Source organism: Dermochelys coriacea, chromosome 1 (assembly GCF_009764565.3).
Source record: "Dermochelys coriacea isolate rDerCor1 chromosome 1, rDerCor1.pri.v4, whole genome shotgun sequence".
NCBI lineage: Eukaryota > Metazoa > Chordata > Testudines > Dermochelyidae > Dermochelys > Dermochelys coriacea.
The window spans coordinates 229,241,988-229,264,352 of record NC_050068.2 but is presented as its reverse complement, the minus strand read 5'-3'; the positions used below and the strand labels follow the sequence as shown (position 1 = coordinate 229,264,352).

The following is a 22,365-nucleotide window of genomic DNA, read 5'->3' as shown; positions in this document are numbered from 1 at the left end:
CTCAGGTCATATAAAAGATGATGTGCAAGATAAAGCTGGTCATCTTTGTCTGTAAGAGAGCTTTTAACTTCCCCCAACACCTGTCAATCAAATTAGTTGACTTTCCTATGCGGAAATAAAGGAGAATGTTTCATTGCAATTTTCACTTCTTTTGTTCTTGCAAAGCTTTTTTTCCCTAGCCAGAGATTGTGGGAAAGATTTGAGCAGAAGGCGTCTGACTATTTTTGTAACTATATATAATGCCTGTGTGGGGGAGTGGGTGACAGGAAATACACCAGCCTTAATTGCTAAGTGCTATTTCTAAATGAGAATGTATAGGGTGAAGGAACTTGTTACAGAAAAAGAGCAATTTATGATTTATCATTTAATCAATATTAATGGGGAAAGGTGGGGAGAGGGTTGCCAGTGCTGCAGAAAACACAATTAATATAACTGCATCCAGATAATGTTACGGTTTTGATGGATACCAACGATGACCTACACAGTGGAGGTTAAGATGGTAAGGTCCTTGGGATCTGGATTCCAATGTAGCAGTGAGACTGAGCAGCCAGTGGCTTGCTGCACAGTTGACAGCTGCTGGCTGGCCCGCTGCTGACAGTGCAGGACCAAAGAAAGAGAAGTATAGCCTGATCAATAGTGCTTTGTCAATTAGGTAGAAATAGAAATGGATATTGCTTTGCCATTATGTTCGCTTACAAGCAGATCAGCATGATAAACAGCTGTGTATCCACTGACTAATGCACCCTATAGCCACTTCACTGGTCTGGGTAGCTCATTTTGATGCATAGGTCTCCACACAAATTGAAATCCATCTCCAAGTCTAAAGCCCCCTATGGCTCATCCGGGCAGAGACTTTCCCACTATCCTCTCCATTCTCATTGCTGGGGAGGGGGGAAATCCTGGGAAATAAATGAGCTCAACAGCAAAGTTAATGATGAGAGTTCCTCAATCTCTTTGAAATCAGTGGGACTAGTTGTGTGAGTATGGAATAAAGTGTACCGAATAAGGTCCACCAGGCCTCATGTTGCCATCTTTCAACATGCGAGGTGCTACCTTACCCTGTGAAATAATGCTATTGCAATCAAGAGGATGGCCAGATTGGATCTACTAGAAAACTAACTTCATCTTTTTTGATTTGAATAGATTATGTGGAATATGGTTTGTAAAAGTGTGTCTTTGGTTTTGTTTTTTTTTGTGTTTTTTTTTGTTTTTTGTGTTTTTTTGTTTTGTTTTTTTTTTACAGTATCTGTCATGTAGACTTCGGAAAGTGTATCTGAGTAGGTATGCTGCAAAAATTTACTCTTTTTAATTAATTGTTTGTTTTTCTAAATACAACAAATATACCAAAATACTAATTTGTCGTCATATACAAAGTAAATAAAGAGGGTTAGGATAAAGGGAGGGGAGGGAAAGTGACATATCTGAGCTAGGCATCAATATTTGATCGGGATTGACTTTTCTATTTTTGCTGGATTAATTTTTTTTAATCAAAACTGCACATTGGACCCATCCCTACCCAGGGAATCTCCAGGCATCAGGAACATATCCAGGAATGAAACTTAAGGGGGGAGGGCTCAACTTAGCATCCAATATCAAATTGGTCCTTTGATCTACCTTGTACCAGAAATTATTGATACGGGGGCTCTCCCAAAACATATGAGTTAGTGTAATGCCAAAAGAAAAGGAGTATTTGCGGCACCTTAGAGACTAACAAATTTATTTGAGCATAAGCTTTCGTGAGCTACAGCTCACTTCATTGGATGCAGTCTGTAGTTGGTTTTTTAACATTAGATACAATTGTATTCCATTGGGTCAGAGATAGTTGTGTATCCAAATCTCTATTCCAAGCATCTCTGAAACTATCAGTTTTTAGCAGAGACAAGAGGGGTGAGGTAATATATATATTTTTTTTTTATTGGTCCAAATTCTGTTGGTGAGAGAGACAAGCTTGGCATACAATCTTTGGCAGAATTTTTTGGACCAGAAAATCATAAAAGGATGCTGTTGGCAGAGTAAATCCGGGAAGTTTCCTCCAAAACCATGGAGGTTCTGGAGTTCCCAATGTATCTGGTCCAAAATACATTCATAAGTAAATGCTTTAACTGGAGATATGGCCATGCTCTGGAGCAGGGCAAGCCAAATTGTTGCCAAAGATCTACAAATGGTTTAAAGTTATCATTGGCAATTAGCTGTGACATACTCATCATTCCTCTGTCCATCCAATCCCTCCACCTCCAAAGTTTTGCCAACGATTTTCAGGCTAGGATTGCTCCATTGGACTGCCTCTACATGGAAGAATGGATGGAAGCAGAACCTCCTAGCCAAGTTTGACCAAGCTTGCCTCACAGCTGTTATTGTGGGAGCTCTAGAGCCATCAAATCTATAATAATTTGATCCTACAATGCCTGAATGGGAGACAGGGTGTACCAAAAAATTACACTCCTTTAACTCCCAATCCACTGATGTTCTGTGCTGAGCTTAATTCCTCCAGCTGCTCTGCGGTTAGCTAGAGTTCGTTTATTTAATTTAGCTTAAATTATTTGAAAAGATGCCTATCCAAGGCTTTAGGCACTTTAACACCTCATTAATAATACATTGAAATCCCAGGAGCATTAAAGTAATAATTTCAACAGGAATTCAGCCAGCCCCCTACAAAAACTCCTTTCTCTCCTTTTGTCATTGTGGGAGCATACCCTCAGCCCTCTCTGCAAACCCTCTCAAACAGATGGCTTTTGCAGCCTATCTTGAAGGGTACCAAATTCAGGCTATTCTGGACCAAAAGTGTGTGCATGGGGCATTCCACAGACCCACAGTCTTCGGAGAGAACACCCTGCCAGCTGTCCTTTCTCTTTTCTAACAAGGGGGATCCAGCTCTGGCACTCCTGCTGTCAGCAGCTGTGATAGTATGGCACAGGGAGAGAGGTGGCTCCTCAGGTAGGCCAGTCCTAAGCATTTAGCGCTTTATAGGTCATTAACCAACACTCCATCTGAAGACCAATGGGCAGCCAGTTTAGATCCCAGAGCACTGGTTAATGTGTAGCCACATAGGGGGCACGTTGCAGTCATCTAATCCTAAAAGGTGACAAAAGCATGGATCGCTGTTCAAAGTCCACATCTGAATGAAATGACCAGACGCAGGTGGCAAAAAACTGACATCTCGCACCACTTGTCCTGTAAACAAGGGTGATGTGAGAATAGAGCTGGTGAAGAGGGCACTTAGGGGGCCGCCTCACCAGTGTTGAAGGACAAAAGAGCAAACCATAAAGGGATTGCTTTTTGGAGGAACAAGGTTTCTTGTTTGACACTTTTGACAAACAAGACCGCTTTGACACTTCCTGGCCTCTGACTCCACCGGCTAACTCCACATTTCGAAGCCTACCATCACCTGTGCCACACAGCCTGGCTGGCCAGAAGTTCCCCACCGAGAGATTCTCATCTCATCTTACTTTGCTGGCTTCTCACCGCAACAGGAGCAACTGCCTCAGACATAACATGTTACTGATCCCCCATCTAAATCCCTCAATACAAATGTAATAGAGTGGTCTGCCCCTTAAAGGGCCAATGAGGCCAGAGATCAGCCAGCCCTGGAGGAGCTGGCAAGCAAGTGCTGGGAATCATCTGACCATGATTGGGTCTAATGATTACCAGCTAGAGGATGCAGCTGAAGCCTGGGAGGTGATGAGTCTTGGCTCGGTGGAGGTGCTGACCGCTAACGGTATGTCTATGCTGCAATTAAACACCCGTGGCTGGCCCATTTCAGCTGACTTGGGCTAAGGGGCTGTTCAGTTGTGATGTAGACTTTTGGGTTTGGCCTGGAGACTGAGCTCTGGGATCCTCCCCCCTCGTAAGGTCCCAGAGGCCAGGCTCTAGACCAAACCCGAATGTCTACACAGCAATTGAACAGCCCCTTAGCCCAAGCCCCATGAGCCAGTCAGAAGTCAGCTGACACAGGCCAGCTGCAGGTTTGTAATTGTAGTGTAGACATAGCCCAAACTTCCAGGGCCCCCACAATCTGGTTTGAGAATAGGACTGTTGTTTCGTTTGTCACTCAGCATTTCTTGTGTTGGACAATCAATAGAGTCCTTAGGTAAGGGCTATGAACTGATCTGTGTGTGGCTGGTTATCTTTCCCTGGCTGGTGACTGAGTTTACAAACCTACACTAAATGATGCACTATATTTTTAACGCTTTATCTGTTTAGGAATTAACAGATCTTAGCTATGTAAATATTGGAGACAATACAATCATCATTCTAACAGTGATCTTTTGTTAGAGAAACTTTACGCAGTAATATAACAACCAGATCTCTCTATTTAACAACATGTTATGTTACAGAGTGAGCACCATTTTGCTTCCCATGGCATGAAATGATCCAGTATTTAAAACAAAACAAAAACCCTAACGTTCTTCACCTGACTCTTGCAGAGCGTAATGCTGATTGAGAGAATGACTTCTGAGGACAGATCTATGCTTAAAGTGCTGCATTGGCACAGCTGCATTGACTGTATTGTTTAAGTGAAGATGCTCCTACGCCAGTGGGAGAAGATCTTCTGTCAACATAGTGCTGTCTGCCCGGGGAGTCAAGTCAGTATGACTGTGTCGCTCAAGGGTCTGGATTTTTCACATCCCGGGTGACTTAGTTATACCAATATAGGTCTGTAGTGTTGACCTGGCCTGAGTAGCCAGCAGGAAAATCCCTTTCAGCAAGAGTTCATATGCTTCAGATAGTTCAGATGCTTACATTTTGTGCTCTGGCTGGTGTTTGCTTCCCCAAAGCCTGGGCCTGGACCTCAGCTGATCATTTAAAGGAGTCGTTTAGCTGGTGAACTTCTTCCATTGCCAAAACCTAGCAGGTCAGTGTTTCACATTGCATCACAATTGTCATTCTTGGTGGCAGTCTTGTCTGCTCTGGGGATTTGCTCTGGCTACAGCCATTGCTGGTCTGCAGATTTCAAGCAAGTGTAACTTATAGTGGTGTTAACTGTCTATACCAGAGGTTCGCACTGGTGCAGCTATGCTGTAGACAGGCCCAAAGTAGGGCCAAAGCCAAGCTGATAGCTCAGCCCTGGAGACGTTAGGCATCAGGGCTGAGGCATGTACTGGGATGGTGCATGGAATCCTGCACTGCTGCTGCCTTTGCGGTAGCTTTTAGTCTGATGTGTGTCGTCTTCATTTTATGACCAGGGGTACAGAGTGTCAAATAACGGCAAGCAGCTGGGCACTGTTGTGGTATTTCTTGCCAAACAGGAAACCTCTTAAGCTAACCTGTTTCTTGCAAATCCTGGAGGTGGAGCTTGAGACAGGGTTCCACTAAGCATTGCATATGGTGTCTTGGCGTGGTGTTCTGTGTATTTAGACTGTTACCAGAGACCAGTGTTGTTAGATCTTGCTGTTTAATGTCACTCACTATGTGAAGGGATCATATTGTGTGTAATTTGGAAGTTTGTGTTTAAATGTAGGTGGCAATGGATTCATCAGTGTAGGGGGCCAAAAATAAGTAGGGCCCTAATCCCTCAATCCTTGTACATGCAAGTAGCTCCATTGAAGTTAAGGGGACTGCTTGGATAAGGAGGTGCTACTTTCACAAGTAAAGGCTGAAGGATTGAGCCCTTCCCTAGATACAATAGTGATTCTGAGCCTCTACCTCAATGATGGTCTGCCTTTCTGTGTCTGTGAACTGGCTCTTGTGTCTTGTTGATGACTGTGGGAGTCCCTCCCATCCGTGTTCCATAGACTCACGTTCCATAGCAGGAAACAACTAATACTGTAGCTCTTTTTGTATCCTCCTTATCTTGTTAACAAGGCACTCTGTGTCCCTTTTGTTTCCTGCCTGGCCGGATGTTTGCTCCTCCTCCTGTTTCAAAGTTCTTCCCCTCTTGGCCACCATTGTGTGCCATGTGGAAATAATGAGTAAAAATTCTTGCCGCAGGGCTCTGCAGTGACATTTCTGACAAATGATTGCAAACCTCAGGGCCAGTTTGGAGGATCATATTTCACAGCTGCAATACAATTGAAATGCCATAGCCATGAAATGCAACTTTAAGTGGAAGAACAGACCAGACAATTCGTACATCATTTCAACGATTGGGTCTGCAGCACTAGTATTCTTAAATAAAGAGCAAATTAATAATAAAATGGAAAACATTCCAGGTATTAAATGCCATATTTCACCAATGTTGTGTATTAGACAACCCATCATTTGTGCAAGATGCTTCCAGTTCCAGTAGCTATTTAAGAAGAGCATTGGTGGTGACAATGTGTCTTAATGGATAGAGCACCTAGAATGGGAACCTTGAAACCTGAGTTCTTTCCCCGGCTCTGGCATTGACCTGCCTTTTGACAGCACTTCACCTCTCTCTGCTTTGGTTTCCTCGAGTGTAAAGTAGGGAGAATGATGCTTAGTTCGCTTCTTATGAGAAATCATCTCATGAGATCCGTGGATGAAAAGAACTGTAAGAGCCAAGTGTAATTTATTATGCATATATGCCCAGCAAGGTATTCTGAGGTAATGGAAGAGTGGCACACAGCTTTCAGTGTCAGAGTTGGAAACACTGATTTCTAGTTGATCTGCATATGAAAGGGTGATATATTAACAAAAAGAGAGAGCGAGAGAGAGCGCAGAATCTTTGGCCTGCACTTGGTTAGCTTTTATGATCCATTTACGCAGCATCACTGTTGCTCATATCTATGTAAAGTTAAATAAATAAATCAATGGTGGAATGAAAGCTGGTTAAGCAGAACTGATTGTTTTTAGAAGGGGAATTTACATGTTTTATGTTGTTAGAATTATACTTTTAAAATGATACATGTACGTATACGGAGGCAGGTGACATTCCTGCCTTGATAGACACACACTGGACTGAGTCCAACTTATTCACCTTCCTAGTGTTTCCTTAAATAACAACAAACATGAATTTGCTTCTGAGCTTGGCTGTTCATAGGATTGTACCATTCAGGGTCCCTCTGCCCCTGCCACTAGTTCCCTCTGCATCGGGCCAGGTCTACACTTTAAAGTTTTGCTGGCATAGCAGTGTCAGTTAGTTAGGAGTGTATTTTTGTTGTTGCTTTTTTAAAATGATGTAGCTATGCTGGCAATGCTTAGGGTTGCTAACTTTCTAATCGCACAAACCTGAACACCCTTGCTCCGCCCCTTCCCCAAGGTCCTGCCCTTGCCCAGCAGCCCTGTCCCTTGCTCACTCCATTTCCCCATCCTCACTCACTTGCTCATTTTCACTGGGTTGGGGCAAGGGGGTTGGGTGCAGGAGGGGGTTAGAGCTCTGGCTGGGGATGCGGGCTCTGGGGTGGGCCAGAAATGAGGGGTTCAGGGTATGGGAGGGGGCTCCTGGCTGGGACAGGGGATTGGGGTGCAGGGGGGTGAGGGCTCCAGCTGGGGATCCTGTGGCTCTGGGGTGGGGCTAGGGATGAGGGGTTTGGGGTACAACAGGGGGCTCTGGGCTGGGGCTGAAGGGTTGGGAATGCTGGAGGGGGTTGGGGCATGGGAGGGGGTTCGGGTGGGGTGCGTGAGGGGCTTTGGGGTGCGGGCTCCAGGAGGGAGTTTGGGTGTGGGAGGCGGCTCAGGGCTGGGGCGGGGGTTGGGTGGCTCCTGAGTTCACAGAAGCAGCAGCTCCTAGGTGGAGGTGAGGCCAGGCGGCTCTGCACACTGCCCTCGCTCGGAGGCGCCACTGCAGTTCCCGGCCAATGGGACTCCGTCTAGGAGCTGAGGGACACGTTGCTGCTTCTGGGGAGCCTCGCAGAGCCAGGCAGGATGCTTTCCAGCCCTGCACCAACTGAACTTTTAATGGCCTGGTCAGTGGTGCTGACTGGAGCTGCTAGGATCCCTTTTTGACTGTGTGTTCCGGTTAAAAACTGGACACCTGGCAATCCTAGCAATGCTGTAGATGCAGTTATACCAGCAAAAGAATTTTTTTGCCAGTATAGTTCATTTCATTTAGGGAACTTGTCTAAGTTATGCTAGCAAAAGCTTTTAAGTGTGGACAATACCTCTGAGAGAAATGGTGGATCTTTTTATATATCTTGGATTGTAGCTAAAAACCTTCACTTGGTCTGGCAGGAGCAAGAGTCAGCAGAATAGCTCTGCATCTTTATTAGAGCAGGTTGCAAAAGAAACACCCTTTTTAAAAAAAAAATTGAAATACTGAAGTTGTTTTTATTTCAAAATGTTTTGAAATAGGTTTTTTTTTTTGTTTTCACTAAAATTTTTGGATTTTTTTAAAAACTTTTTTCAGAAATGGTAGCAAAATAGTTATCAAAATACTTAATTTACAGAATCAGGTTTCACAACTGTTTTTAAAAATATTGTTGGAGGGGACAAGGCATTTTATAGACTGCTCAGTTCCTTTGTGGTAGTTGACTTGTGGTGATTTAGGCTGGACTATATCTGCAATGGATGAAATCATAACTACTTCAGTGCTTTTTATGGATTGTAACATATCAGGGCTCTTTATTAATGTAAATTTTATTCAAGTGATTCACAGCTCAGTACTGTGGGAGTACAGAGGGCTTATTCAATACAGTTCTGAGTTTTATATACACAAGGAGTATTGTAAAATTAAATCTCTTTGGCATATTTTAAAAGCAGCTGCCAAGGCCAAACATTCGCATATGATTGATGTTTATCCTGTCATCTTTTCACTCTCTGCAGCAAACCGAAATTGCCTCCATCATTCTTCACCCAAGAGAATGTTCTGTCTGGTCCAAAATGTTCTGTTTTTAAGACTTGATTCAAAGTCAATGGGAGTCTTTCCACTTACTTCATTGGGCTTTGGATCATGCCTTTATTTCACAAGAACGGGGACTCAGCTAGTGAACTCCTTCCATTGCCAAAATCTATTAGAACAGTTTCTAGGTAAGGGTTCAAGAGCCAGGTGATCTGGGACAAGAGCTAGGTGAGGCATACTCTGCTTGCTGTAGGGTTCAGTGTTTTAGCAGCTTCAGGCTTGCTGCTCAGCCTATGCGATAACTTTATCCACAGTGCAGAGAGGTTTCCTGATACAGGAAGTACCAGGTATACATATGGTCAGTACTGTGGACACAGAAGTCCAGAGTTTCAAACTTGAGGGCATGGGGAATGAGTAAAAATATATGACTGAGATTTTCAATGTTGCCTAGAGGGATTTGGATATCCAATTCCCATTTATTGTAAAGGTGATTAGGTTTCCAAATCCCTTGCACGTGGATGAAAATCTCAGCCTGGGTTTATGAATTTGGAGGTGTGGGGTATTATGTGAGGATACATGGGACATAGAGAACCCTTGATGACTACTTGTTAGGGACATCAGAAAAGCTAAGAACACAGTAAACCGACACTGGCATATACCATAAGAAGGACCCACTGCTTTCATATAGCAGTGTCTCTTTGGGACTTTTGACCATCATTACAGCTAGTAGAGCCTGTAACTCGAGCTGTTTTATGCTTCCCCTGTTAACCTCAGAGTTGTGCACCGCCGTTTCATATTTTCAGCCTTACCGTCTTCCTGTTTCAGTGGTTCATCTCCCTCGGCACATCAGCAAACTAAGAGGCATCCCTCAAACCCGATATGTTTTTTTTTAGAAGACTTAGTGACAGCAGGAAGTAGGGAAGACAAAAGCTGGTTACCCGCAGGCTTTTCCTTGCACTGACCTCAAGTCATCAAAGCAGTCATGACTTCAGCAGATTTTGTTCTCTGACATCTCGGGCTAACTGGATGCAGTTATTTATAATTTACTGCAGAAGCCATTGACTTAAAAGTCAGCTTGCTGAATCTAAAACAGAAAAACCTGACAGCCTGAATCTGTGCCTCTTGGGACCTGATTGACGCAACAGGCTGTGTCTAGTCAGTGATCATTGTGTCGATTCTATTGCTGCCTTAGTCTGAATGGTTCTCTAATGGAGCTCTTGTGTTTTCATTATCAGCTGACATTTCCCTCCTTCCCCAGTATATTCTCTATCAAGTTTTTATTGTTGCATGAGGCCTCCATGACTCTGAGTAATGTGGTGATTGGTGACAACTTGTGGAAGTAATACTCCATCCCATCACATGGTTTTCCAGCAGACGATGGTGACTGTTGGGAGGGATGCATTGTTACTTTGAGTGGGTTTTGTCTTTGAAATATGTTAAATACATTAGTTGTTACTGCTGGAGGTTACTGATTCCCACTGGGTATTAGGTCAGTTGATATATGCAAAATATGGCATTTGTGTTGGGTTTTCCTGGCCACATGTGTGGTAGATACGGAATACCTCTTCCTTTGTGTTGTTTTTGTTACCCTCTTTAGTCATCACCTCTGAGATGGATAATGCTTGTGTGTGTGGAGGCACATGTGTGTACACTCTACTAACCTCTACTGGATGGAATGTGTCCAGCCTGCCCATGTATGTATTTCTTGTCTTGGGGCTTGTCTACAGGAGGATTTACTGTGAATCTACATTACCCCAGCTTGCTGTGTAGTAACTCACGGTGTGGCCACTGCTTCAGCAAAATTGTGAGAGTGTGGCTTAACATACTGCACTTTGAAGTAGTATGCTAAGCCGTATGCTAGGGCTTTCACTGTGCTGTAACAATGTTTGCACTGAAAATTGGTGCACTACACAGTGGCTTACCATGCAATAAGTCACCATGTAGACAACACTGGGACTCCATCTTCACTACGAAGAAACCTGTGTTTCTGCAGCCAGAAGTCATGGATTCTGTGCTGCATGTAGATTAATTGAAAAACATGGTGTGCAACATGTTTCCAGTTTAGTCTTGCCTTAAGGAGTCGGTTGGCAGAATATTTATTTTTTATTTATTTATGTATTGGTGGAGGGAGAAAGGAGATGGCAGTGTAGCCTAGGTGATATGGCCGTGGATATGGTTTTATTTCCGGCCCTGCTGTTGTCTGGCAGGGTGACCTTCAGCAAGTCTATTATCTCTCAATGACTGTTTCTTAGACTTTAAAAAGAGGATAATGATACTTGCCTCTTCTGTAAAACATTTGGAGATCTCTATAAGAGGTGGTTGTTGTTGTTGTTTTTATAATAATAAATAATAACACTTTTCAACACCCAATAAAATGTATTTTCAAGTGATTCATAGATACTAAGGTCAGAAGGGACCATTCTGATCATCTAGTCCAACCTCCTGCACAGCGCAGGCCACAGAATCTCACCCACCCACTCCTACGAAAAACCTCACCTATGTCTGAGCTATTGAAGTCCTCAAATCATGGTTCAAAGACTTCAAGGAGCAGAGAAGCCTCCCTCAAGTCAACCATGCCCCATGCTACAGAGGAAGGCGAAAAACCTCCAGGGCCTCTCCAATCTGCCCTGGAGGAAAATTCCTTCCCGACCCCAAATATGGCAGTCGGCTAAACCCTGAGCATATGGGCAAGATTCACCAGCCAGATACTACAGAAAATTCTTTCCTGGGTAACTCAGATCCCATCCATCTAATATCCCATCTCAGGGGATTAGTCCTATTTACCCAGAATATTTAAAGATCAATTACGTACCAAAATCCCATTATCCCATTATACCATCTCCTCCAAAAACTTATCAAGTAGAATCTTAAAACCAGATAGATCTTTTGCCCCCAATGCTTCCCTTGGAAGGCTATTCCAAAACTTCACTCCTCTGATGGTTAAAAACCTTCATCTGATTTCAAGTCTAAACTTCCTGGTGGCCAGTTTATACCCATTTGTTCTTGTGTCCACATTGGTGCTGAGCTGAAATAATTCCTCTCCCTCTCCTGTATTTATTCCTCTGATATATTTAGAGAGAGCAATCATATCTCCCCTCAACCTTCTTTTAGTTAGGCTAAACAAGCCAAGCTCCTTGAGTCTCCTTTCATAAGACAAGTTTTCCATTCCTCGGATCATCCTAGTAGCCCTTCTCTGTACCTGCTCCAGTTTGAATTCATCCTTTTTAAGCATGGGAGACCAGAACTGCACACACTATTCTAGATGAGGTCTCACCAGTGCCTTGTATAATGGTACTAAAACCTCTTTATCCCTACTGGAAATGCCTCTCCTGATGCATCCCAAAACCGCATTAGTTTTTTTCAAAGCCATATCACATTGGCAGCTCATAGTCATCCTATGATCAACCAATACTCCAAGGTCCTTCTCCTCTTCCGTTACTTCTAATTGATGCGTCCCCAACTTATAACTAAAATTCTTGTTGTTAATCCCTAAATGCATAACCTTACACGTCTCACTATTAAATTTCATCCTATTATTATTACTCCAGTTTACAAGGTCATCCAGATCCTCCTGTATAATGTCCCGATCCTTCTCCGAATTGGCAATACCTCCCAGCTTTGTATCATCTGCAAACTTTATTAGTGCACACCCACTTTTTGTGCCAAGGTCAGTAATAAAAAGATTAAATAAGATTGGTCCCAAAACCGATCCCTAAGGAACTCCACTGGTGATCATAAAACAGGCCAGCCCTTCTGGCTTTAATGACTTCCAATTCCTCATTTAGTATTTCTTATTTAAAATTATTGAACTGTAATACAAATATACACTGAAAAGAGAGGATGTATTTTTCAGTGTAGCTGCCATATTTTGGCAGTGAAAACTTTTAATTAGCTGAGCGAGAGAGATGTACACCAGTTCTTTGGGGTGGGGAAATAAACTCCTGATGTCGTGAAACGTGGGAGTTGGATGAGATGGAGAACAATTACAGTCTCTTTATAGAGCATATTGTCTGTTTCTCATCATCTTTAAATAAAAACAATGTGTGATCCTCAAAACACATCTTCCCACTTAGCCTGCTTGGCAAGTGTTTGAAGACATATTATTAAATAGATGCATAGATTGCTGTCTCTTTCAGTTTAAAATAGAATGGCATTTGTATACTGTAGTTTTTGTCTGGCATAGTGGTATGGGTATAATACACAGCTCTGGCACACACAGAGGAATGAATCTTCTTTTCTTCAGGGGCGATGGAGTTTTGGAAGGGTTTCCAGGCATCTGATTGTGGACTTTCCCTTAATGTGCCTCTCCTAATTCGCTCTCCACTGGTCTTCATTCACATGCCATCTTGTTGGGATCACCGTTTGCCTCCCTTCCTGCTCATGCTCCAGAGATCTGCTACAGTGACACTACCTCACCAGGATGTTGGGTACGGAAGGAGTGGCTTGCACTATATCTTTAAGCTATGCCGAGTCCAACCCCTTAGGGATCTATGTCACTGTTGATTCCCTGGTAAGGCTATTCATACCTCGGGTGACCACATGTCCCAATTTTATAGGGATAGTCCCAATTTTTGGGTCTTTTTCTTATATAGACTCCTATTACTTCCCACCCTCTGTCCCGATTTTTCACATTTGCTGTCTGGTCACCCTATTCACACCCCATCATGGAGCCCTGTCATATTGAAGCCAATCAGAATTGCAATTTACATACCCACTGAAGTGCCTGAAAACAATATGGGACTTCCTAGGTCACAGTGAAAGGAGTTTCATTGCACTAGGGGATTTTGCTTGAGAGCAAATCCAGCTGTGGGGAGCAGCGTGGTACAGTGGAGAGTTTTCTCAAGAAAGTGAAAATACAGAAAACAAGAATCTGTCCTGATTGGGAAATTTCACTTTTGTAATGGTCAGGACTGCATAAGCGACACAGACTGTTGTTCCAAGGATGCTGGGTATTTTGGCATGTCACACCGTGGGTAGTAACATGACTGTAAATTGACATTGGGAGTGAAGGAGGAGTTCTCACTGGAGAACAGAGCCCAAGTAATCAGGCTTCTGCCCTCTGAATGGCCAGAGCAGGATGTGGAGAAGGAAAGATTCCCATGCTAACCTACAGCAACCCCTCTGTGATGATTCTTGGCTGCTGGATCTATGCAAGTGTGCTTCAAGGAAGCTATTCTTATACTGTGTGAGCTTTCTGGGGCAGGGTTGCCTTTGCGAGGGATCTTTGTGCGGTGCCTAGAGCAATGGGGCCGCGATTCCTGTTTGGAGTGCTTGCACACTACTACATTACAAACAGGAAATAATAGCAAAGCCGCTTCTCTTTCCTGGCTTTGAGGCCACCGGCTTAGTGAAGGAAGGTGTGTATCTCATTGGGTAGCTCTTCTGCCCTCTTTTCCCCGCGAGCCTGAGTCAGGGTCAGGCTTTGTAGCTTTAAAAAGAAATTTAGATTGGCCAACGGTTGGATTTGAAGGGCTCACTTCCTCTTCAAAATGCCCAAACCCACTGAACATCTGCCTGCCAAGACTATGCTGCTGCTGCTCCTCATGGCACAAAATAATGTCTTGCCTTATGCAACCTATGAGGTAGGCTGGTGCCTGATGCCACTGATGTGTTTCCTTAGAATAAAAAGGGAATGCAACAGGCTAGACTGACAGACCATGAGGAATTTCTAGCCTCATCTCCAACACTCTGCATCTCCTGTTCAGTGAAATATTTGAACTCTTGGATGCTCACCCAAATCTATAATCCAAACATTTGGATCCCTTCACAAAACTCGGAGCCTCTTTTGGTTGGTACTTGGGCTGATATTTCTCATGGTTGAGATTTCTCCTGAAATTCCAAGAATAGTCATCTGGTTGGAATGCTGGACTGAATTAGGACTCAAAGACCTGAGTCCAGTTTGGGCTCTGCGACAAAATTTCCATGCGATCTCAGGCAGGTCACTGAGTCTCTCTGTGCTTCAGTTCCCATCTGTAAAATGGGAATACAAATCCTTTCTAACTCCCAGCTTCTGTCTGATTTGACTACTTGGATTGTAAACTCTTTGGGGGCATGAACTATTTCTTACTCTGTGTTTGTCTAGCAGCCAGCATAATGGGGCCCTGATCTTGGTGGGACCCCAGAGGCTCTTGCCATACAAATAATAATAATTTCCTGAATATGGCAGATCTGGAAACCATTAGAAAAACTCCTTAAAAGGTCAGATTCTACTATACGTGGAGTAATATCCTACCATGCAAGTAGCTCTGCTGAAATCACTGAATGTGTTCAGAGTGAAGGCACTAGCTGGCATGGCTGTGAGTGGTAGACTCTGGCTGCTGCTGTTTTGCTGCTTCGGGATAGGAAGAGGTGCTAAACACTTTGAAAGCTTTGGTTGAGTTTCTAGGTGTAGGTGTGGTTTCCAACCTTGTGAAATAGTCTGCCCATCCCTAGGCTGGACCCTATTTACATTGTACTGGATTCAGACCCAGTATTTACTATACATTTACTATAAATAAAATTTGTTGAGTTAAATATCTGAATTGCAAGGTTGGTTTGTTTTGTTTTTTAGCAAAACCCCAAAGCAGGACTCCCTTTTCTTTTTTGTTGATGTTTGTGCATCTAGAGCTGTTAGTAACAGTTCAGAGAGAACTTATATTTGTGGTTTGCAGCATCTGTTATCTTCGTGTACTTTTCCTGCAGTCACTTTTCTGCACCAAAGAGAGTTCCTTTCCTTAAATTGTGAGTCATAGCTGTAGATGCGAATTCATGTATAGCCAACGGCTTCTTTCTTGACTTCCATATCGCAGGCTGGATTGGAGAGTGCCATTTTCTTGCTACTACGGTGTTTATCTGCTGTCATTGCTTTCATCAGTGAGTCCTGTTGCCTTTTATTTCTCTTGACATATTCAGAAAAAAATATTTGACGTGTGCAAATGTGTACATATATGTATGCTTGATGTAAAATTCTGCATAACACTTTATATCAATTAGAACAAATAAGAGAAGAAAAGCAATAAGCTGAAGCATGTAAAACTACTCCTGATGATCCGTATCCAACTGAGAAGGCTGCGGAAATGTTTATCTTCGAGTAGAGTGACTAGACAGCAAATTTGAAAAATTGGGACATGGGGTGAGGGGTAATAGGAGCCTATATAAGAAAAAGACCCCAAAATTGGGATTGTCCCTATAAAATTGGGGCATCTGTTCACCCTATCCTCAAGTCTGTTTCTGCAAATATCATTCATTGTAATGTTTACTACCTTGTGGAATCACATTAATTTCAGTGGGAATCGCTAGTGGTGACAAATGGTAGTGTTTGCAACATTGAGCCCTTATTTGGGGCCAGATTTAAAGCGTACAGAAGTTAGCAAGTAATTTTTGTTGTTTTTTGGGGAGAGGGGACAATGCTGTGTGATCAGAGATTAAAATGAATGGACTGTGTTGGGACTTTTCAGGTACGTTCCTGGCTCTGCTGGTTAACTGGCTGATTTGTCCTTCACTAGTCACTTTGTCCAAAACTTAGAAACTTGGGTGTTCATGTTAGTGGCCTAATTTTTAGAGATGCTCAGCACTCATTGCTCAATGGGAATTGGGGGGTGTCAGCACATCTGAAAACTAGCCCCTTAGTTAGTTGCCTAATTTGGGTTCCCAAACTTTGCCCTCAGACTCTGTGTGTCTATTATCTTTTTAAAAATGGAGATGATAATACAATAATAAAAATGTCTGTGAAGATTAATTCATTTCTGCTAAATCTCTTTGAACTTTTCTTTGGTGTAGAAGTCCAAAGTAGTAGTAGTGTGGACTACATAGTAATATGCAATGCTTTATATAGAATTTGCTATACGAAATTTAAAATAACTTCTTTATTAACTATATAGCAAGGCGGTGCTGGGGGTTGGAGGGTGGGGGAGGAGGGGTGAAGAACAAGTATCTCCAAAGGGAGTATTGATGTTGCCCAAGGCCAGTGCAGGGATACTAAAGGATGACATTTACTTCTGTAGTAAATTAATTTGCTTGGGAGAGTTTCCCACTTACAAGGTAGCAGTGAATAAGCTAGTGGAGAAGATGGCTAGTTATCAGTTGTCCTTAAGTAATTACCTCTTCTCTAGGTGGCATACATTCAAAACTGGGGAAGAGGTAGAGATAAGAAGCAGGAAACAAAGGAGGTTCTACGTCACAGAACAATTAATATAGGATGTTAGTAGGACATTCCTGACCCATGTTCTCTTGTTCCTTTGTCAAGCTTGAGTTGAATAACTTTCTGTTCCAAAGTGCAGAAGAACAAAAAAGATCAATGCCATGCAGGTGACTTAATTGTGACAGTAACAAAGCATCCCAGGCAAACTGCCATGATGTACGGGGAGAGTTAAATATATTATAAATGAAGGAGCTGGGATTGTTGATCTGTAATGACTTTATCTAAATGAGGGGAACTCTTGTTTCTCTCTCTTCTTGAGTTAGGGAAGAACCATTCACTGTTAGGGACCTATGTATGCTTTTCTTTTGCAATGTAGGTCAGCGGCTGTTTCTTTTCTATAGTCAAAATGATCGCTGACACACACAAAACAAAACAAAACAAAAAAATAGTGATCAATGGCCCAGTAGAGCCTGTAACATGGAATTTGAGCCCCTGTATTTAAATAGGTTTCAGAGTAGCAGCCGTGTTAGTCTGTATTCGCAAAAAGAAAAGGAGTACTTGTGGCACCTTAGAGACTAACAAATTTATTAGAGCATAAGCTTCCGATGAAGTGAGTTGCAGCTCACGAAAGCTTATGCTCTAATAAATTTGTTAGTCTCTAAGGTGCCACAAGTACTCCTTTTCTTTTTGTATTTAAATAGGCACACATTTTCTTTCTCTAATTGTTATCCACATGCTGATCCTCATTAAGCCCCATAGCTACATAAGGACCAGAACAGTGTTCATTTCAGCAATATTTTCCCAGTTGTCCTCGTCCCATTCTGCGTAGTTCAGGTAACAAGTTTAATATCTTTTTGTTATATTTAAAAAGATTCATAACTGCTGAATCCTTAAAAGCGGATTCTGTCAGAGAAAAGAGCTGGACACATGCTTTTATTTAAGGGTATGGAGATATTTGTTTATGGGCTAAACATAGAAATCAATTTTGAGACTTCATTCATCTGTCTTAAGGTCCTGTTTCTTTGACACAGTGGGTCAGTGAGCATTTTAACTATAGAAAAGAAACAGCTGCATAACTACATTGCAAAGGAAAAGCATATGCAGACCCCAAACAGTGCATGGTTCTTCCATCTCCCATCATAAGTGGGCTCTGGGGTGGTCCCAGAGCTCGTGCTCCAGTCCAAGCCCAAATGGGTACGATGCAGCTGTATAGCTCCGCAGTCTGAGTCAGCTGACATGGGTAAGCCACAGGTGATTTATTGTTGTGTAGATGTATCCTTTGGGGCTCTGTCACATCACAATCATACTGAATGTTATAGCATTACACCCTGAATACAGCTAGTCTGAATTATTTTTTTTTCTATGGCAGTTTTCAACAACAATAGGAGAAAAAAAAGATTTTTTCTTAAATTTTTCCATGGAAATGTTCTGTTTTTTTTTGCTGAAAACTCAAAAACCAGAAGATTTTGACGGGGTCAAAATATTTTGGTGAAAAATTGAAATCTTCTGTGGAAAGCAGACACTTTTTGTGGAAAATTTTGTTTTGTCAAACATAATTTTCCACTGAAAGACTGTTTTGATGGAAAATTTTCAGCCAATCCTAATCCAGAATGTACGGCTTCTATCTGATGTGAGTGGGTTGGTTTTTTTTGTTTTTTTTTAAACCTTTTAGGGGGAAATAAGGGAGACCTTTTGTTCACTGCCTGCCAGTCTCTGATGCGACTTTCACTGTCAATTTAACACAAGCCTGTAGAAGCCTATGTGACCCACTTCTCTGAGCTAAAAAAAGAAGTGTGATCAAAGCTCTCTTTCTCAAAAGCAGTTGTTTTGCACTTGCCTTCTTTCTGACCTCCCTGTGTCTAAATGGCACTGTGAGTCTGTCGGCTTATCTGGCTATTGTGAGCGTGTGTATTGTCTGCCTATTCAGGCTTACTAGTCATTTCCTTTTATTACAGTACTTCTGTTTTGAATGTAATTTCTAACACTTTGCCTTCCTATGAATGTGATCAGGTCAGTTCCTATCACTTTGATTGAAGTAACTGCCCAGCATTGTTGCTACTTTTGCATCCCTAACTAATGAATATTTTGCACTGCTCTCTCGCTTTTTATCCAAAGATCTCATCAGATTTTGCAAACATTAACACATCAGTAATGCAGTAGTAGGCTTGTCAATGAGCCACACGGTGTTAGCATGTGTACATAGGTATCACATTTGCAACCTCTTTGAGGCAGAGAGGTGAAGTGATGTGCTCAGTTAATTTGTATGTGATGTAGCCAGGCATAGGACCCCACGGGATCTCCTGGTTTCCAGACCTGTGGTTTAACTACAAGACCAATTTTTTCCCTAAAAGCTGTCAGTTGCTACTTTTTTACAAGCACAATTTGGAAATTTTGAACAAGTGAAATAGAGGATGAAATTAACCAAACATATGAACTAAGTGGAAAGTGCTGTGTCCAAAGTGCCATGATTAGCATTGTGACAGCTGTTGCTTTTCTATTGGGTGAGGATCAATCCTTGGGTCAGAAATAACTGTAGTTAAAATTAATTGGTTATCACTCTATTTTGTTTTTTAAGAGTTGAGAGTTAGTGATTGCCCTTTATAACAAGAACGTTAATGGTGGTGAGTTAAAGATGGCCTGCATTGTATCCTAAAACACTAACACAGTGTTAATTATGCTGATGTTATAGAGGCTGCGGATAACCAAGTACCTCGTGTTGAAATCAAATTGTTCTTACCTTTATGGGTAGTGGAATTTGCCTAATTGGAATTCCTTTTTGTTTGTTTTGTCTGGGTTCAAGCTGAGTTTAAAATTCACTTTCATGCCTCTTGAGAAATGCTTGAAAATCTCATTTGAGCTTTCACTTTGTTGCTACTGGTCCCTTTCATTGTGTGCAGTTGTCTGCATTCCCATGCACCAAAGCAGCCAGTTATTTGGAACCAAAGTGCCTTTAACAGCACAACTTACGATTGTGGGTATAAACTGTACAGCATGACGTGGATATACGGTCCAGGCAGTATATTAGTTTAAGTTGATAAGGCCAGGTCAGTCAGCACAACTAAATAGTGTTGGCTGCCAATGATCACCAGGGCCTGTTATGGCATCTGAGGCTTGTTAGAGCCTATGGATACCCTAGCCATGGCTCCTTCATTGGTATTGAAAGAGGGATGGTTTATGGTCTTGTGCCGTTGTGGGAATCCCATAGGCCAGAGAATGCTCTGTTGCCTGGATGATTTAGGGCAGCTTCTATGGTGTCTGACAAACCCACTGGCCACTTGATGATTCTTTGTTTTTTACTATTTCACTAGTGCCACTGAAGTGCATGCCTGAGGCAATGATAGAAGTGAGGTTCCTGCTGTGAAGAGATTAAAATGTAAGGGCTAAATTCTGCCACTCTTACTTGCATTGAGATAGTTGTGCCTCACTCTGATTTCAGTGGAACTACTGGGGAGGTAAGGCACAAGTCCGTGTCAGTTGTGGGAGGGAGGATTGGGCTCTGGTTAGGCAATGCACAAGTAAAGGGGATTCTGTAAACCACTATTTGATTTACAAGGATGATGTCCTGGGTTTTGAACGACCGCCTCTGCGCTTTCCATGGAAATCTCACAGGACGTGTATCATGGGAGGCTGATATACGTGTCTCCTATTTCCCTTTTCAAATCCCAGGCTGTGCTGTTTAATTTTCCTTGTCTCATGACTTGTGGTGTCTGAGAAGAGGCACAGTACATGCCAAAGAAAGGAGGGGAGGGTGTTGCTGCTGACTGAATGCCCATGACAACAGCATGAGAGTGTAGTCCACTTCAGGGCACTGATCTTTAAAGCTCAGTTCATAATTTCAGAATGGAACAGGTGTACGTCTCGGTGAGTCCTAAAACACATAACTGGCGTTGAAGACTTCTCACTGTTGCTTTTCTGCTATCTTTGATTTCCTTTTTTTTTTTTTTTTTTTTTTTTTTGCTGTGTTGTATTGAGCACCTAACTTGCTATATTACTGGGTATTGGGCTAAAATAGGGATCCTAGAGCTAAACAATTTGAGGTATCTCATTGTTGTCAACTCAGGTGATTTATCGCAAGCCTCATGACCTTTCCCCCACTCACATTGTTCTTCAGGGGATTACAGGAAAATCTTAGCTTTCATTTCTTTTGCTAATTATTTATTTCATTATTTTACAAAAAACCTTTTTTGTTCTCCGGTTGCAGAGAAGAGCCTGAAAACATGATTGGAGTGTAGCAAAAAGATACAGAAGTGAGAAGGCAATGAACTCTGGATTTATTAAAATCTCATTATTTTGGGGTGAGGCCTAGATCATGATTTTTGTATGTTTGGGGGTTGGCAATACTGCAAAATGTTTTTTCCCAAAGAAGTGGAAGTGTGTGTGTGTGTGTGTGTGTGTGTGTGTGTGTTTTGGCTAACTAATGGCCAGACACTGGAACAAGCATAAGCCCCGATCCTGCAACTGGATCCACACAGATCGGACCCCATTAGGGTTGCCAACTCTGACTGAAGCTATTCCGGGAGATTCCTCCTATTTTCTCCACCCCCCCACATGACGTATGCCATTTTCTTAAAATAGCCTATTAAAATCTCCCGGATTGCTTTCAGTAGTCACTGGGAGATCGATGTCAATTCCAGGAGACTTCAGGCCAATCCTGTAGGGTTGGCAACCCTAGACCCCATGCCCATGGGGAACCCCAGTAGGTCTGCCCACAAGGATCTGATTGCAAAAATGGAATTACGTTTTTCAAAAGTGCCTACGTCCTGTTTTCAAAATGAGGTAGGCATTTAGGAGTCTGCACCCCCACTGACTTTCAATGAGACTTAAGGTAGAATTCTTAGGCACCTAGGTCCCATTGACTGTCAGTGGAATGTAGGCTCCTAAATCACATAACTAATAGAGTTAGAGCACCAACCTCCCCGTGGTGCCCCCCCCCCCAGTATAAGGCACAATTATACCAGTCTGAACCAGGGCTTATGTCAGTATAATTATATCAATAAAAATTCTCGCACCTAATCCGCAAAGTTATACTTGTATAACTTTTCTAGACCAGGCCCTAGGCTTCTAAGTCACAGGCTTTTGAAAATTAGACTCTGGGGCTATAACTGTTTAGCAGAGTCCCTCACATTACTACAGACCAGATGTGAATCAGGAGTGAGACCAATCCTTGTGACTCAGGCCATGACTACAGTTGTGAGTTACAGCGCATTAAAGCAGCCCCTGGTGCCCTAACTCATGACATGTCCACACTGGCAAGGCACGTAGAGTGCCTGGACTCCGCATCTGGAGCGCTCCTGGTACTCCACCTCGATGAGAAGCATAACGCTTGATGCACCCCAGCTGGAGTGCTGTGGCATCAGTGTGGATGGCCTGGTCTGTTAGTGCGCTCTGATCAGCCTCCAAAAGTGTCCCATCAGTGTTTGGGGGGGGGGAGGAAGCGGTCCAGTCCCAGCTGCGCTCCAGCCATAGGAATTACGATACCTTCGGGCAAATATCAAGGGACATGCTGGAAAGGGGCCATGACCGGGACGCACTGCAGTGCAGGGTTAAAGTGAAGGAGCTGCGGAATGCC

At 42.8% G+C, this 22,365-nt stretch overlaps 1 protein-coding gene across 5 annotated transcripts in view; it reads left to right on the top strand.

Moving 5' to 3' along the window:
• Positions 1–22,365, top strand: part of PARVB (parvin beta) — a 104,973-nt gene that overhangs the window by 5,200 nt on the left and 77,408 nt on the right. The window contains exon 1 of one of the 5 annotated variants that reach the window (XM_043515606.1): positions 4,520–4,852. The exons of 1 other annotated variant lie outside the window; for it this stretch is intronic. Coding sequence is in view for 1 of the 4 variants with exons in the window: in XM_043515587.1 (XP_043371522.1) it covers position 15,529 (1 nt within the window). In the remaining 3 variants the exon portion in view is untranslated. Of the gene's footprint in view, positions 1–4,519; positions 4,853–15,384; positions 15,530–22,365 lie in introns of those variants that run through there. 3 more of the 5 variants (XM_043515587.1, XM_043515593.1, XM_043515600.1) reach the window with 3 other exon arrangements.